Genomic DNA, 17,221 nt, shown 5'->3' with positions numbered 1-17,221 from the left:
TTTTGAGCCACTTCAATACAGCATAAACTACAATTCATTCACGTTTTTTTTAATGGAAAATAGAGATTCATCTTACTATTCTCTTTCTAAAAAAGTACAAAACAATGGTAAACATTCTGGTGCAACAAAATTGTATTCCACATCATTTTTTTTAATCAGTACTCAATAAAACCGACATGTTTGCATAATATGCTTCTCAATAAAGTTTATTAATTTTAGACATTTTAGAACATAAGATAAGTAAAGTTTTGATCACTTATATTTCCTTCTGTCAATTATGAAATTTCACAAACATTAAAATAGTTCTCAGGTAGTTCTATGGGTAGCATTTCCTTTCACCAAGGGGCAGATATATCTCCTCACATAACTCTTAGCGTTTTCAATGATTTTCTTATAAAGGAATTATAAACATTAATTCCTGAAATAACCAAAATTCGTTACTGGTCTGATTGAGCTAAATCACTATTAAAAAATAAGTTCAACAACAAATGTATAGTTTACATACACCAGTTTCAGGTTGTTCTCTTATCAAAAGCATGAAGCTCCGGAACAGTTTGTAGAAATGCATAAAGTTTATACTGAATATACATTTGAAAGGATTGGTTGAAGAATCTCAAACAAAATCAGATTATAGTCCCAGAAAATGGTGTGTGAAAAGTGTCATCGAAGGTTTCACAATATATTGGCTCAATTACAATGTCTTTGGAACTATATCCAAAAGTATATAACCATGACTTCAAGACAAAGAATATTGGGTTAAACGAGCGTTGAGCGGATTCTGCCGATTTTGGAATAGATAACGACGCACTTAGGTTAGGCTTTTATTATCCCGTCAAGATGACAGTGAAAGCGATTGAGTGCGATTTTTTGTTTTCTATGTTGGCAGTTCAAGTACTTCGGTGTCTATTCCAAAATTGGCGGAATCTGCTCAACGCTCGTTTCACCGAATATTGTGCACAATGATATTTCTACATTCCTTCTTTATGGTTATGGAGTTGAACAAGAACTACGTAAATTTAAGGAAATTACGGAAACTTATGACATCACTGCCATAAGTTATTACATTGTAAGATGGCGGTGAAGTCGTGCAGTATATCACAACATGACATTTTAACATTTTTAACAGTTGAAATGTTCGTTGATTGAGAGCTGGACATGACAGAAAGATGATCTGTTGAGTACAGCTATCATTTACTTGGTTCAGTTTAGATCACAATTTGAAGAGTGTGGAGAGTTTTACTTTTTGAAGGCTATATAGTATTGTAGTGTGTGAAGACTTGTGTAGTTTGTTGAGTGAAGTGGAAGGTAAAGATTTGCAAGCAATCTGAGAAACAATTATCCCCATGTATTTGTTTGTGAAGAGACAGTTATGAAAAATACATGGTTTGATTGTTGGAAGCTTTCTTATTCAACAGAATATTACACTGATTTATGTGTAGCTGCATAGTTTGGTGTACACTGAAAATAAAGTGTTCTGAAGCTAATTTATGTTGTTTTCTAATGCCAGGCGTTTGACAATAAAGTCATCTGACCTCTTGCACTCCAATATTTTTCAAAGATATTATCATGGTCAGCCAATGAAGCACAGATTGAAGCTAATTTATATAGTTTGTGATAATATATATATATTAATACAGTGAAACCTCAGTAAGAGACTCAAGGGAATGCATATAAATAGTGTCTTAAACAGGACTGCACAGTAGCAAGAGTGGTCATTTTTGGATTTTTTAAATGTTAACACAAAGGTATGAATCAGCATAAACATTAGTTAATGAAATTTAAGAATTAAACACTGTAATTATGCACAATAAAAGGTTCACGATTTTTCACTATTGTTCTAAGTGTTGAAGAAGGCATTTCTAATGATTCTGCCAACTGTTTCTGATTCATAATGGTGTTTTTATTATGTTTACAGAGAATTTGTAATTTCTCCGATATCGATAAAGCTTTCCATTTTCACTCCTCTATTCATGTTGGCACTGAATCACTTCACACTTGTACAAGATGCACCACTCAAGTCTTTACTTACAATGTGATTTAAAACTGCCAGCAAGAAGGACAGGCTCTGAATGCAGAGTCTTGGAGATACTCAAGGGTTGCATTCCATTCTATTATATTCACCAAACAAAGACTATTACAAATCCTTGAATATGCGGGGACTAGCAGTAAATATAGAAGTCCAGTATCCTTTAAAGTACGATACTTTAGAATTTTGAGCAGATGAAAGAGAGTATTGAATGGGATGATGAGCATATTAAGCGGTGGATTTTACATGGTTTTATATAGGAATATCAAGGAACCAGACGAAAAGAGTGTATAATGTAGACAGCGTAACAAATGGGTCTGTATTATTGGGGTTTACTGTATAGTTGTTTGTGAATTACATATACAAGTATATCAGTATATTAATACAGTTTGTGATTTTGAATTTTGTTGTGGATAATTTTTCTTTCTTTCTTGTGTAGCCTACTATTTTTTTTAACTCTGTATACAGTGACTATGTTGGATTAATGTAATAGTCTCCATTTTTATAAAACATTTTATGAAAATCACAGGATTTTTGGTTTTGTGTTTTGTACAGACTTTTTTTAATCATGTTGTGGTATATGATGTATGGAAGTTTTGTGCTGCAATAAATATTTAGAGGTTTAGGGTGCCTACCTCCCCTAAAATGTTATAAATTTATGTATTTTATATCCTGTGGTTTTCATAAAATTTCTTACAAACATAGCGACTATATTACATTAATCCAATATGTTCGCCATAGGTTACAAATACGTTCGTGATGTCATACTAGGAACCATTATCAACTGTGAAAAGTACACAAACTTCAAACATCCACCCAAAGAAAACTACAGTTTTTTGTGCACTACAACGAAATGGAAAGTGACCCCACAAAATACAGTACTTATATAAAGAAAATTGAATTAAAGAGTGGTGTATGTAAACTAATCATTGTAATTATATGTGCCCTTCAACAATAAATTCATATTATACATGGACTCGTACCTTTCTGGATGTTGTAATCGGAAAGTGTGCGGCCATCTTCCAACTGCTTTCCTGCAAAAATTAGTCTCTGTTGGTCAGGAGGAATCCCTTCCTTGTCCTGAATCTTTGCTTTCACATTTTCAATTGTGTCAGATGGTTCTACTTCGAGGGTAATGGTTTTCCCCGTCAGAGTTTTAACAAAGATCTGCATCCTGTTAATAACAAATAGCAGCCATCACTAATAATTTTTGATATACTGCAACTATAACAATAGTAACAGTACAACCTTCGCCAAAAATGTAAATAATTACGGCCACTCTGGCATTGTATTAATGGTCCAGGGAAAATAACTCTTACGAAAAGACTTGCAGCAGCCATAACTTTTTACCATTTTGGCGAAGTTTATCATACACAATCTCAAAGCACTGAACACAGAATTATACTTAAAGCAAATCACTACTTCATTCTACATTAGATGAATAACCAAAACTATTAACCTAACCTTCATCAGATCAATCTCAGCAACTGTTTTTATTGTTTAACTTTTGATTTAATTGTCACAACAAAAAAAAATCTCAATTATTTAAAGAGGTGTCGAATGCGCATCATTAGTGAGTGACTACAGGGGAACTGGTAGCAGCAACAAACAAACTTTAAAGGACCAAAGCATACATTCATTTTATAAGTACCGCATGTCTGCGATTAATATGAAAAATTAACCAGCGGATAAACTCCAGAACATGGACTGCACCATTAGGCCTTAAAACTGACAAATATTACAGCTCGACGGACTGGCGGAATGTTCAACAATCACACAAAAGAATTTCTCATAGTTGACTTTTGGCAGAAAGTTAAACAATCACACGAAAGAATTCGTCATAGTTGACTTTAGAGACTTTATGAGACTGCTATTAAATTACTATTACTCGTTATATTATACGAAAATTAGTGACGCATGCAATCAACGTTTAATAATTAGGCCTAGTAGTACGCCTATATGGAAACAAGTAAATTATTGTGTTAACGGTCCTTTAAAAATTCGGGTGAAAATAACTTAAGGTAGTTCCGGTGATTTCGAAAGTGAAAATAGTTGAATTTATAAGGAAGAATTTTTTTGAGGAGCTGAAGTTAATCGTATGACAGATTCGTATAAATGCAAAGTAAGAGGAGTATGAATGTAACTACCTCAACCCTAGTTTAATTCTCCCAATCCAAATTTCCCAACTAATTTGTGACTATGGGTAACGAATACTAACAAACACTACATGATTAACAAGGTGTTAAAAACCAAAAAATAGTCTATTAGGATTTATGACTTTCGCCATTCCGGCATCTGATTGCACAATACTGTAAGTACTCTTGAACGGACTAATCTCTGTAACTTTACTTTTTAAATAAAAACACAGTTTACACACGTTGTTTGAGTGAATTTTAATAAACGTGTCTGCTACATTTATAAAATATAACATACTCATACCCTTTTCTATTATAAATCTAATGCGCACACACTACGCCGCTAAAGTCACAACACAAAATGGCTATCCTTCAAAACTACCGGTACACTAATCACACGTACTATGTTATTTAAAAGCAACATTAATGTACAATGGATTAGTATTTCCTCATATTCTTCATTATACCGATTCTTCCTCTTCATGAACTTACCTGTTCTATTTTTTCAAATAAACAAGATTTCAACTGTCAACGTTCCTAACACACAGACACAACTCAATTCAATCTACCCCTCCATCAAACTCCAACAACGGAATCTCAACACCAAAAGTGCATTATTATTGATCAACATTATGAATTTCTTTAAAATATAACATATTTATTATATATGTACATTTAATTATAAAGTGCGTAGAATTTTTTAAGTAATACAAGTTTGAAATATCATAATTAACTAAAAATTTAAATAAAAATACAAAATTGGTGGCATCGAGATTAATGCAAGTGTTGTGGTCAACTATGCCATCTACATTTTTTTTTTCCCGAAAATCATAAGTACTGAAATAAATAAATAAAAATAAACCGTATTTATAAGAGTTGGGGCATTTTGAGCACAGAACAGCAAAATAATTTGAGTCAGTTTATTTTGTAAGATAATTTCAATTGTCGTCAAGGTTGTTACCTACAAAATAGGGTCACATTATATTAAACGCATAAACACAAACGGCAAATTTCTAAATACAGAGTATAAATATTTTCGGCAATGGTAAACTTTAGCGGTCCCTGCTTAGGTCGTTGTTGCACGCATGGAAGGACTCGCGTTACGGAATGCGCGCTGGTTCGAGTCCTCATGGAGGAAGAAATTTTCTCATGAAATTTCGGCCAGTGTATGGGACTGGTGCCCACCCAGCATCTTGGGGAGCTAAAATAGGTAGCGAAAATCCAGTTTCGCAAACCAGCTATAACGGCTGGGGGGATCATTATGCTAACCACACGATGCCTCCATTCTGGTTGGATGATCGTCCACCTCTGCTTCGATATGTGAACGTGAAGCCAGCAGCAACTGGTCGGTCTTGGCCCTTCATGGACTGTAGCACCATGGATTTACTTACTTTTTATATATGTTCTTGTTTGGTCAACTATCCGAAGACAACTCTGAACCTCACAAGTGATACCAAGAAGGCACCACTTAGAGGCAACTAGACCAGGAGATAATGGGGTGGGGTGGCCAGTTCCTTTGTATTTTATTTCGTCCTAAGAATCTTACAGAATGATGTTGGACACGTCAAATGAAATTAAAACTAGAATTAGTTCTAATACTAGTAATACATACTAGCAAAATAATAAATAAATAAAAATTATGCACAAATATCAATACAATATTGACAAATGTTTGAACACTAGAATTAATATAATTATATTATACATTACATACATAGTGTTCTACCAAATGGCAGGTCTTTCACTACAAACCCAGGATTCTCCAATCTTTCCTATTTTCTGCGTTCCTATTTGTCTCCGCATAGATCCATATAATAACTTAATGTCTGATATATTCTTCTGCCCTGAACTCTTCTCCCATCCACAATTCCTTCCACTGCAGTTTCTTTCAGCCAATGATCCAACCAATTGCTTTTTCTCTTCCTGATCAGCTTCAGTATCATTCTTTCTTCACCCACTCGTTCCAACACAGCTTCATTTCTTATTCTGGCTGTCCATTTCACACCCTCCATCCTTCTCTAAGTTTTTTAAATGGAATATTTGCCCTAACGAACATGTGGCACAAGTCTTGGTAAAAATCACATTCCATATTTGAACTCGTGGGAATAGCTTCGACTTTCTTCGAATTCAACAACTTAAAACATTCCTTGTATCTTTCAGAGTTGTAGTGTTTTTGTACATGGTGTCTCTTGTTCCCCAGTAGATTGACTTTACATACCTTGCATGTAAGTTTTTCACCATCTGTGGAAAAGTGCTGCGATCTAAACTCCTCAACAAATAGCTGCAATTGTACAGTTGTCAAAAGAAAAAGTGGCCACTCTCTAGAGACAAAGTTCCCTTCAGGTATCTCCGCTACAATTCGGAGACAGGTGATGTTACATGTTGTTGGACTACGTGGCCTGATATCTACAGTCAGAGTGAAAGTTTTTGCGTGTTAATCTATAGCGTAATGGTAGCGTTTCGGGCAAGTGTTCATAAGGTCGTGCGTTCGAACTCAACCTAATGCTTTTTATGTTTTTTTTCTTTTTTTGGAGAGAGAGAAAATATAATTGTTTCTGTTTCTTTTATGACTGTTTTAGTAATTAACATCAGGTTCATGAATTTATTATGCCCTGACTGTGTCATTATTTATTATGACATTATGGCTGCAAATGGAAAGAAAGATTATATTCTCAACAAAAATATCTTTCGTGGCATAAACAAAACATATTTACAGTACAGGTGTCTGCCTTAAAAAATTAAAACAATTAAAAGTTAAAAAAACAAAAAAAGAACAAAAAGCCACGATTCAATATTTAATCCATCTTCCTCCTATCTTGATCACATCTTGCAGTCGAGCAAGCATGGAATCGACTAGTGTTTTCAAATATTGACTGTTCTCAGTCACAGCATCCCAGGGACCATGGACGAGCTTCCACAAATCATCAGGGCGTCTTGGAGGGGGATTGGGCCAATTTTTTCGCATATGCTCTAAAGGGTTCAAGTCCGGAGAGCGACAAGGCCAGGCTATCAATTCATTATCCTGTCTCCTCGCAAACCAGTCCCGAATCAATTGAGATGTGTGGACTGGATAATTATCCTGCTGAAATTGAAGAATTCCAACACAACACAGATACTCTACCACTGAGGGCATGCAAGGCAGCGTATCTGTGGTCGAATCGGGTACCAGGAGGACGATATACAAGAATGGGTCCTTCCTTTGTAGTAGAAAAGGTGACTTCATCAGAAAAGATTATTCTTTTCCAATCCCGATCACTATTTCCCACTGCAAAGACTAAACGCTCCTCTATGTGCTCTTCCTTCTGAACTTCCTTAGGAATGGCACATTGAGATCTCAAATTGGCGGCCCTTAAACGATTTCTCACGGCCTGGTCGTGGCCAGGGAAATTAAAACTGTCTTCAAAGTAGAGCGGTATGAAGAGATTCCTATCAAGCCCTGCCACTAATCTGGCTTCCTGTTGTGGTGTTGAAATTTTCCTTCTACCACTCCCAGCTTTTCAGCCAAAAATTTCCGAGCGTTGATAATTTTGCACCCATCTCCGGGCTGTCCTTTCTGAAACGTTGAAACGCCTACCTGCCTCGGATGCCGAGAAACCAAGATGAACCCCAGCCCGTATTATACTTTCATTCGTTCCTGCACCTCTTTGTGGAGCCATGTCAGTCAAAGTCGCTGGCATAAATGGGGTCGTAGTTTCCTCAGAGAATTAGCCTCTACCTAGGTCTTAAGATAACAGCAAGACATTCATTATACTAAAAATACATATTCTTCAATTAGGAAATAATATAAATACTTGTTAGAGTCTTATTAATAACTATATCATTTTCAAACATAAAGTCCACAGAGTTAAGAAGAATATAATTATTTTATAATCTCGACCTCAGTGTCGTAATTTGTTTTCGAAAAATCTGTATTGAACTGTATCCACGCGATACGTCCTTAATCATTGCTGCTGTTAACACTGCTGCTGTTCCAGTTGGTATTAGAACTACAAATATTACTGTCATAAACGTAACCTTTTTATATCTTTATTAAATATCCAGAATATAATTGAAATGAATGTTCAGTTGTAGTGTTTCTGACAATGCGCTGAATTACGTTAATACCAGGTAAATGACATAGCTCAGTCGGAAGAACGTAGGAATGTCGGACGTCGCGAAATTCGGAATTGAAATGTCAACGTATCAGGCTCAAATCCTCGTGACACCTTTCCAATTTATTATGATACAGGATAGTATAATGTAATAATATAACAATATAGGAAGAAAAAACTAACACTCGTATTAGGCAGCTGTATTGTTCTAAAACTAACATTAAATTTATATTACTTATATCGCTAACGAACGAAAACAGAATACAAATGATAATTTGAATATTATTTATATCGCTAACGAACGATAACAGAATACAAATGATAATTTGAATATTATTTATATCGCTAATGAACGATAACAGAATATCAATGATAATTTGAATATTATTTATATCGCTAATGAATGATAACAGAATACAAATGATAATTTGAATATTATTCACGTCACTAAAGAACGATAACAGAATATAACAAATTATAATTTGAATATTATATATATCGCTAAAGGAACGATAAAATATAAATAACTTGAATATTATTCATATCGATAAAGAACGATAACAGAATATAAATGATAATTTGAATAATGCAATATTTACATCGCTAAAGAACGATTAAAAAATAAAATGAAAACTTGAACAAGGCCCGAACTCACAACCTTCAAATCATTAAGCGAGCTCTCTACCACTGGTATACGAGGCGCAGATATGGAATGATTCCATAGTTCCGGAACTGCTTCTAAAAGCACATGCATTGTGTAACATCGCCATGACCTGAAGTGGACTTAGAAAATATTTGCTGTTCACGAGTGCGGCCACTTTTTTTTTGACAACTATACATGCCGAGGCTTCTTTTCTTTTGGCATATTGTAAACTATGTTGTAATGTAAAGGCAAATAAATGCTTTGCACTTACGGTAAACACAAGTAGGACAAATTGGAAGGACTGCAATAGGAAAAAAGTAAATAAAGGAAATAGTGTAGAAGGACCAATATAGAAGAATATGAAGAAGACAGGAAATTCAAATATCCCAGGAAATGCACAGGTATTGAAAACTATCTCAGACAGCACGTGTAACATCAGAGAGCTCTGTGCGTGCAATCACTATACCTTGTAGGTAAGACCCCTTCCCCCACCTCGTGATGTAATCAAAGCTCTCGGTATAGTAAACTTGTGTCCATTGATAACATACCCCATCTCTTTGGTCATTATAGATGCCTGTTGCTAGTAGTCAGAGTTGGGGTGTAGTCAATATATACTGCATAGCTGTGTCTTCTACAACTGGTACTGATGATTTTAATTTACTTCTTTTGTGGTTTATGGATGGACAGTATAGAAGAATGTGTTCCAGATCTTCATCATGATTATTACACCACAGACAAGTAGGAGTATCAGAAAGGTGAAATCGATGTAGGTACAACTGTGTGACAATGTGACCTGTTCTGGCTCTTGTTAAAAATGTTTGAACGTGTCTGGACAAGTTTTTGTACATTTCCAGGTCATTTGGTTTCTTTTGTACGGACTGTAAAATTTTTCCTTTATCAGAAGAGAGCCAATTGTTGATCCATAGGTTTGTAAAATGAGAGTTTACTGAGATATCACTTGAAGAGGCGTTGTGGAGGAAATGTTGAGGATAATTAAAGGGGAAGGAACTATACAGTGTGTGCTTTGCTGGTGAAGCTTTCACAAGGCTTGCATAAAAAATATGGAAATGTAATGCAGTAGTTTTACATATTTACCAAATCTCCCTTTGAGATCTATTAAATGCCGTGCCTGCAACTGGTATCATTTGAGCAACAGCATATACCGTAATCCACCTAATAATGCATAATTAGAATTTGAAATTTACTAAATTGAATAAAGATGAAAAAAGACAAAATCCTATGTCTAAGTTATCCTACTTCGGTATCAACTTTTGATAACAGATATTACCATAGTGATTCTGAAAACCTGTTGTTGTTGTTGTTTTCTAATGCCAGGCGTTTGACAATAAAGTCCTTTGACCTCTTGCACTCCAATATTTTTTCTGAAAACCTTTCATAGAGAAGAATAGAAACATATTGATGTTGCTCATCAACAAGCTTCCATGTGTAGTGAACCAAGTGTCATATGTACGGAGATGTCAATGAATTCGCTGTTTAAGTGCTTGACATTAGAAAACAACCAACAAACATAGGCCTATGTGCTGGAGAAATTATCGGTAATTGCAATGGAATAACCAATATTTGGGAAAACATAAGAGCACTCCCCTCTATAAAAGTAGTCCACTATGTAAAGCCAGTTGAAAAATAGTTACGTTAACTTATATGATACAAAAATATATTCAAATTCTAGAGAGTCAAAACATTTCGAAAGTTTGGAATTTTAATTTAAGTTTGACTACAAAATAGTTCTCTTCTGTTCTTACGAGATTAACAATAAAATAAAAGTCACTATTTTGAAGTAAGAATTCTCAGTAACAAAATGCATATTCGTTTACTCTGAAAATAAAGATTAAGTTGAACTGATGAAATAAAAGGTCAAGCTGAATATACTAACAACAGAAAGTCGAGACCACGTTTTTAACCTAATCCTGGACGTTTCATAGCTAATACATACAAAATAACTATAATCACACTACGAAGTTATAAATTTACATCAAGTTTATTAATGTAAAGCAAAAAAAGTCTCTTGTCACATCTAGAACTATGGAATAATCTCACAGTTTTAAACACAGATTCCACTCAAATAAGCCTAGCACTTAATGCTTAAAGCTAAGTTACTTTTAAATAAGGCTCCATATTTTTACTCAATTTCGTGATTACGGAAATAAGAGCATAAAATAGCGATTCTCTTCATACTTTTTCTTATACGAAATATTTCACAATAATATTCCATAAAACATATATTTTTAAATGTCATAGTTTATAGCAGGTAACTTCTATCTTCACAAACTAAACTGGTGAAAAATTTTTTAATTTGCTTCCTTATATCAGACAGAAGTGCCGATTCCCAGAAAATCACATATTTACACTTACCGTCCACAAACTACAACTTCAATTCTCATGCTAGATCAACTAAAATGGAAGTATCTTGATTACTTTCCTGCCTCCAAAAGGAAAATTTGAGAGAGCAGCCTATGTGAAAGAAGGTAAATAATCCAAGTTTGCAAGATGTAAATAATTTTATTTCCAGCTTCATCAAAATCCATCACCTCAGGATAATCACAGCTGTATTTAAAAATAGGTTATGTTCTTAAGGACATCTGGAAGAAGTCTAAAGCCGCGCCCACATTAGTAAAAATTTACGTCGTATGTTGAATGCAGAATTTGACGCAAAGCTTTTTGCCATAAATTAAGATATTATTGCTTCATAAAATTATATTGTGTGTGCTGTACGTCTGTGATCAACATGTTTATATGTATTTGTTAACTAGTGGTTTGTTGTTGGGAAAAGATATTGCAATATTATTTGCCTAAGAAAATGCATTCCTTTAATTAAAGAATAGAAACAACATCAAGTCTTACAGGATCAAAAAAATAAGTGGTATTGGAATAAAAGTAGAAAAAAAAAAGATGCTTGGGGCGAAATCAATAAAGATATGTCCAAATTACTATGTTGCGGTACAAATCTCTTTGATATCTTCACAAAAACCAACAACAGATAGATCACATACACTGATTGGGGCAAAAATGTTTGCGTATATTTAAGTGCTGCACACACACACATCCACAGTGACATAAATTTGTTAGAATATATACAAATTTGCGCTGATGCGAAACACCATGTAAATTTTTACTAATGTGTATGCAGCTTAAAATGTAAAACTGATTTACCTGAATGTCACAAAACAAACAGAATTCATGTCAAAGTACTGCAATACAATTTTTAGTAGTAGGCCTACGAGAATATTAACATGTTACTCAATGTAATTAATAATAAATAATAAAATCTGCATTACTGAAATACATGTTATTGTAATATATAGGGCTCGGAAGTTGATGACCTAAAAATCACAGAAAAATGACCTACAAAATGACCTTAAATTTCTGAAAATACGACACTAAAATTAAAAAAAAAGACCAAGATTTGTAGTAGTAGTAGTAGTAGTAGTAGTAGTAGTAGTAGTAGTAGTAGTAATAGTAGTAGTAGTAATAATAATAATAATAATAATAATAATAATAATAAAAACTGCTTTTTGCTTCAATTGAAGTCATGGGAGCATACTTGAAACAATCAAGGTGCCCTGGTGAAAAATCTTCATCAAAAGCATTGAAATCAAAGTTTTCACTTTGCAGAGCTTTCTCGACTTTACACATTGACTGATACCCAATGTTGTTTTCCAATACCTTCTTCATTTTCTGTCTAAAGGTGTAATTCCTATGATGCGGCTGACGCACGCGGCTGACGTAGTGCGTCTGATGTTCACGGCTGACGCATTAGTAGGCGATTCCTATGAAACGTCAGACGCGTGCGGTCTATTGGTCGTGAGCGGACTTGCATAATGAGTGAAAGCGATTTATTGTTATATTTGAAGAACTAACATTCTAAATATGCGAAGTTCCAATTTTTCAAATTTCATTTTATTCAATCTAAGGAAGGAACATCCATAGAGAATATGATACTAAACTGTCTTTGTCATAGCTCAACTGTAAGAGATTCATTCGTGTGCCAAAAGACGGTGTTATAGGTATCTCAACATGCATTTCACAATGTGTTTTTCATCAATATCTCAGAAAGTTGTTTTTTGCACTTAACACATTTAGAATGTTAGGTCCTCATTTGCTATTGGAAGAAAATGAAGGGGAAGAAATTCTGCTCCAACAAATAAATGAGGGAAATGCTGAAGTATATCCCATATTTAGGACAAGGCGTGAGGAAGGTTTTTTACAACACTAATCAATCGGCACATGTTACAAGATGACACGATATTTCGGGAGTTTTTCAGGCTAAACATTGCTCAGTTCAACTGTGTTCTCGATCTGATCAAAGACGATCTCAAGAAAGATTCTTCAAATAGATATCTGTACTCTATAACTCTTGACAAAAAGTTAGCCATAACACTGAGGTATGTAAAGTAAAAATGGTTTATAGTAGTTTTTTAGTAATATATTTAATCAATTTTTTCTTGCAAAAACTGCAAGTAAAAATATTTTATTAGTATAAACTGTAGTGTTTTAATCAATTTTTATTTTTTAACACTGAAAACCAATCACAGTGATTCAAAATTTTCCGGGCTTCAAATCCCGTGTAATCATACGAGTCACGGACGGTTGAATGATTGCTGATATTCAAAGTTGAAGGTGATGATCATGTCATCCAACTACTAGTGCTTGTTGATGCTGAAGGTTCCGGTGGAAAAATGAAAGGATTTGTGTAGCGACTTTCCAAATCGAAAACCATCTGTGGTGATCTCATTTTCATCTCATGAATCAAATTTGATCTCAGTTTTTTGACGGACATCACAATACTTTAATCAGTGTCATCATCGCGATTCTGATTCAAACTGTCAATTATATTTTTTTCTATCGATGCGCCTATCCTCCAGCAAGCCTACAATTTTTTCGTGGTTTCTTTGGCTTTTACTCGGTGGTCGAAGTGAATTCACCGTTCTGTCCATATTCTGTGTTGAAGTATCATTTGTGATTTGAGAAGTTGATGGTGCACCAGCATCCTCCGTTGCAGTGTCTTCCATCATTAGTATGTCGTCTTCTTTGATGCTTGTATTGGCACAGTGAATATTGGATAATATGCTTCTGTGAAATTAAAAATAACAATTTAATTGTTAATTAAGTTTACAAACTACACTTCACAGTTTATCGTGGTTTAGACTTTATTATGAACTAGATCCTAATGAATCACCACCATCTAAAATTCTTATACCACTTGCTAGGGGTGATAGTTTTGCGAATATTGATGGGTTTTATGTGCAGGGACAGTACCCTGGCAAAATAATCCAATTACTAGAACTCACTATTTTTCTTACCTGAGTTCTTGACAAATTCTCCTATTTCTTTCCAAGCATTGTCTTTAACAATTTGGTCTTTGTAGATTGAGCTTGCGACATGAAAGACTCATGGAAACTTCGACACCATTTCGACCAGTTTTTCATCTTCCAGAACGGTAAATAAATCTACTGCTTCAGACATTTTACAGCAAGGCAAGCAGAGACTCTTTTCTCCCAGACGCGCTGCAGCTGCGTCTGTACTGCTCTCGAAGGGGTACAGCCGCACGGCTCAACTTGCACTGCGGTCGACGCAAGCGGCTGACGCAGCATAGGAATCACTTCCCTAACATTCCATTGTGGCAGTGTAGTGCGTCACACGCAATCCGTCAGCCGCGTGCGTCAGCCGCATCATAGGAATTGCACCTTAACTTTTTCTCCAATTTTTCTTACACGTTTCTGCAAGTTATTAACTCGCAGTAATTCATACATTCTATGAAGAGCAAGAGCCATGCATGTTATGTGAACCATTTTTGTGTAAAATGATTTAACTGTCGTGCTCACTTTCACCATATATCTGGCTGCACCTGTACTTTCTTTAATTTCACACAACTTATAACATAGTATAGCCTACTTCCATATGTGGAAAATATATTGTCACCAAACTCTGTCACTTACTGTGAACTAACTTTGTCTACTTTACTTCACTTTCGGCATTTGTACATCTTCACTTGTGAGGTACAATAAAATGCTGATTGCGGGCACTGCGGCTGCAGTATTTGTTCTGTTGCGTTGAATTAGGGGAAACACTTAACACATGTGATCAGGAGTCAAGACTGATGTAACCATAAGGAAAATTCCTGAATGACGCGATCAAATTGCGTAAGCAATCTGCAGTAGGTTCCCGAATATAGACTATGATCACAACGTAAAAAGAAATCCGTTAAAAGCATAAAAGGGCAAAAAATGCAACAAAAAGTACTATATTTCCTTAAAAATTACCAATATACAATAAAAGATCGAAAAATGCAGAGAAATGCAAAATAAAAGTAGTCTATATTAGTTCGTCTTGAAATGAAATGGACTTATATTGTATCCTGCATTGACTGTGACGTCTCAGAAAAAAGATGATATTTCATCAACTTCCAAGCCCTAGTAATACATAATTAAGAGTACATAATTTTTATGTACAGTAACTTACTCTCAAAATGAGAATGTTATTAAGCAAAATAAAGGACATAGTTATTAATATACGTTAATGTAAATTATGTCTGAGAGTATGAATTCTTAAAATTTCAAGTGTATGTCAAGCAATTTAAAAATACCTTTACTTCTACCCATTTTTCATTTAAATGTAAAAATGATAGGATTTGCTTTATCACTTTCCTGCATGGTCCATCTTGTATGAAAGCATTTTGTACTATGCTATTCGATCATCCTTCATGATTCCAAATGCAAATCCTTGGCAACAGTGTATGCACCTACATACATCATTTTGGACTTGTTAGCCTTAAATACAGCAATTGCTTTGTCACGAACTTCTTCCCATGCATACAGGTCCCTGTAATATCAATACCAGTATATTAAACATTATATTTGTACTAGATTGGACTAGACTGCTTAACAAAATACTACTGGTTCATAAAAACAATTATTAAAAAACCGGCAAATAAAACTTCTTTGTACTGCTAGTCCTATTCGCAATTCACAATTTCTAGACAGCGGTATCTTAAAGACAATATATTTTCCCTATTTTCATTCCCTTATGTCGTACAGAATAATATTTTGGAGAAATTCTGCAGATAGTAAAAATATATTCTTATTACAAAAAATAGCAATTAGAATAATAGTTGGAGCAAAGGCTAGAGAATCGTTTACCACCATTTTTTTTAAATCAGAGATGCTAACCTTAACAAATCAGTACATATACTCTTTAATAAATTTCCTCTTATGTAATAAAGAAATTTTCCAACTAATTCAGCCATACATAGTATAAATACCCGCAGAAAGAATGTTTTTCATATGCCATCATCAAATTTATCATGCTATCAAAGGGGAGTATGTTACATAGTGATAAAAATTTTCAATAGTCTTCCTGAAGACATTAAACTAAAAAATTACTTAATATCTCACACTTTCTATTCTGTAGATGAATTCCTGACATTTCATAGTACTGTGTAAATATTTTGATACTATTAAATGGCAAACATATTGCATTGTATAATTTGTTATTGTTATTAAGGTACTAATTCTGTACATATTTCATATTTGCATTTTTATAAGTTAAACGTAAGAACTGGACATGTCATTTACTCTATACTATAAAGCATATGTAACAATATTATGAAACGAATAAATCTATCTTATATGTAACAATTTTTCCACTGATGGATGAGTTGCTACCCACCAGTTCCAAGGACAACTCAGCATAAGCAATTCAGAACATGAACTGTTCATATAAGTATAAGTAATCATAACGAGAGAACAAAGTTTTCCCACTAGGCAATGTGGTGATACTATAATAGGTTACAGACCTCTAGGAAATATTATGTCCTAAAGAGATTCACATGACTTACTCTTTATGGTAGCTTACCTGTAAATAGGACGAACAAATTTCATGCGACCTTGTTCAACAACAAATTCTAGTGCACGATCCACTTGCTCTTTCCACTTTCCCTTGATGCATAATCGAAGCCACCTGCAAAAGAATTTTCGTTTATGTATACTAAAGGCCATATTTTGGAATCACTGCTATCTTATTATCATTTACAATTTAATGCAGGATAGAAAAGTGATGGGGAAATATACTGTCATGTATACATAGAAAGAGGTATTAGTACTGCAAAATGTTTGCTATTATTTTGTGCCAACTGTTTGATTTAGTTCAGTTTTTTGAGTTGTTCTAAATTCTCTTCTAACACTAGTAACAGTCCTCTGGTCAATGTAACTTTTCATTCATTCATTCATTCATTCATTCATTCATTCATTCATTCATTCATTCATTCATTCATTCTACGAGGCGTGTTCTTAAAGTAAGTTCCATTTTC

The 17,221-nt window shown here is 34.2% G+C and overlaps 2 protein-coding genes across 4 annotated transcripts in view; both read right to left on the bottom strand.

Moving 5' to 3' along the window:
* Positions 1–4,789, bottom strand: part of LOC138699950 (polyubiquitin-C) — a 28,964-nt gene extending 24,175 nt beyond the window's left edge. For both annotated transcript variants that reach the window (XM_069826171.1, XM_069826172.1), the window contains exons 1-2: positions 4,654–4,789; positions 3,010–3,200 (exon numbers count right to left, since the gene is read on the bottom strand). In XM_069826171.1, coding sequence (XP_069682272.1) covers positions 3,010–3,199 — 190 coding nt within the window. In that variant the 5' untranslated portion in view covers position 3,200; positions 4,654–4,789. The remainder of the gene's footprint in view (positions 1–3,009; positions 3,201–4,653) is intronic.
* Positions 4,790–11,395: 6,606 nt separating this feature from the next.
* Positions 11,396–17,221, bottom strand: part of LOC138699946 (leukotriene A-4 hydrolase) — a 50,300-nt gene continuing 44,474 nt past the window's right edge. For both annotated transcript variants that reach the window (XM_069826159.1, XM_069826158.1), the window contains exons 12-13: positions 16,768–16,872; positions 11,396–15,735 (exon numbers count right to left, since the gene is read on the bottom strand). In XM_069826159.1, coding sequence (XP_069682260.1) covers positions 15,615–15,735; positions 16,768–16,872 — 226 coding nt within the window. In that variant the 3' untranslated portion in view covers positions 11,396–15,614. The remainder of the gene's footprint in view (positions 15,736–16,767; positions 16,873–17,221) is intronic.

This window comes from Periplaneta americana, chromosome 5 (assembly GCF_040183065.1).
Source record: "Periplaneta americana isolate PAMFEO1 chromosome 5, P.americana_PAMFEO1_priV1, whole genome shotgun sequence".
In the NCBI taxonomy this organism is placed as follows: domain Eukaryota; kingdom Metazoa; phylum Arthropoda; class Insecta; order Blattodea; family Blattidae; genus Periplaneta; species Periplaneta americana.
Note: the sequence above shows the minus strand (reverse complement) of the source record. Positions and strands in the feature narration are given on the sequence as shown.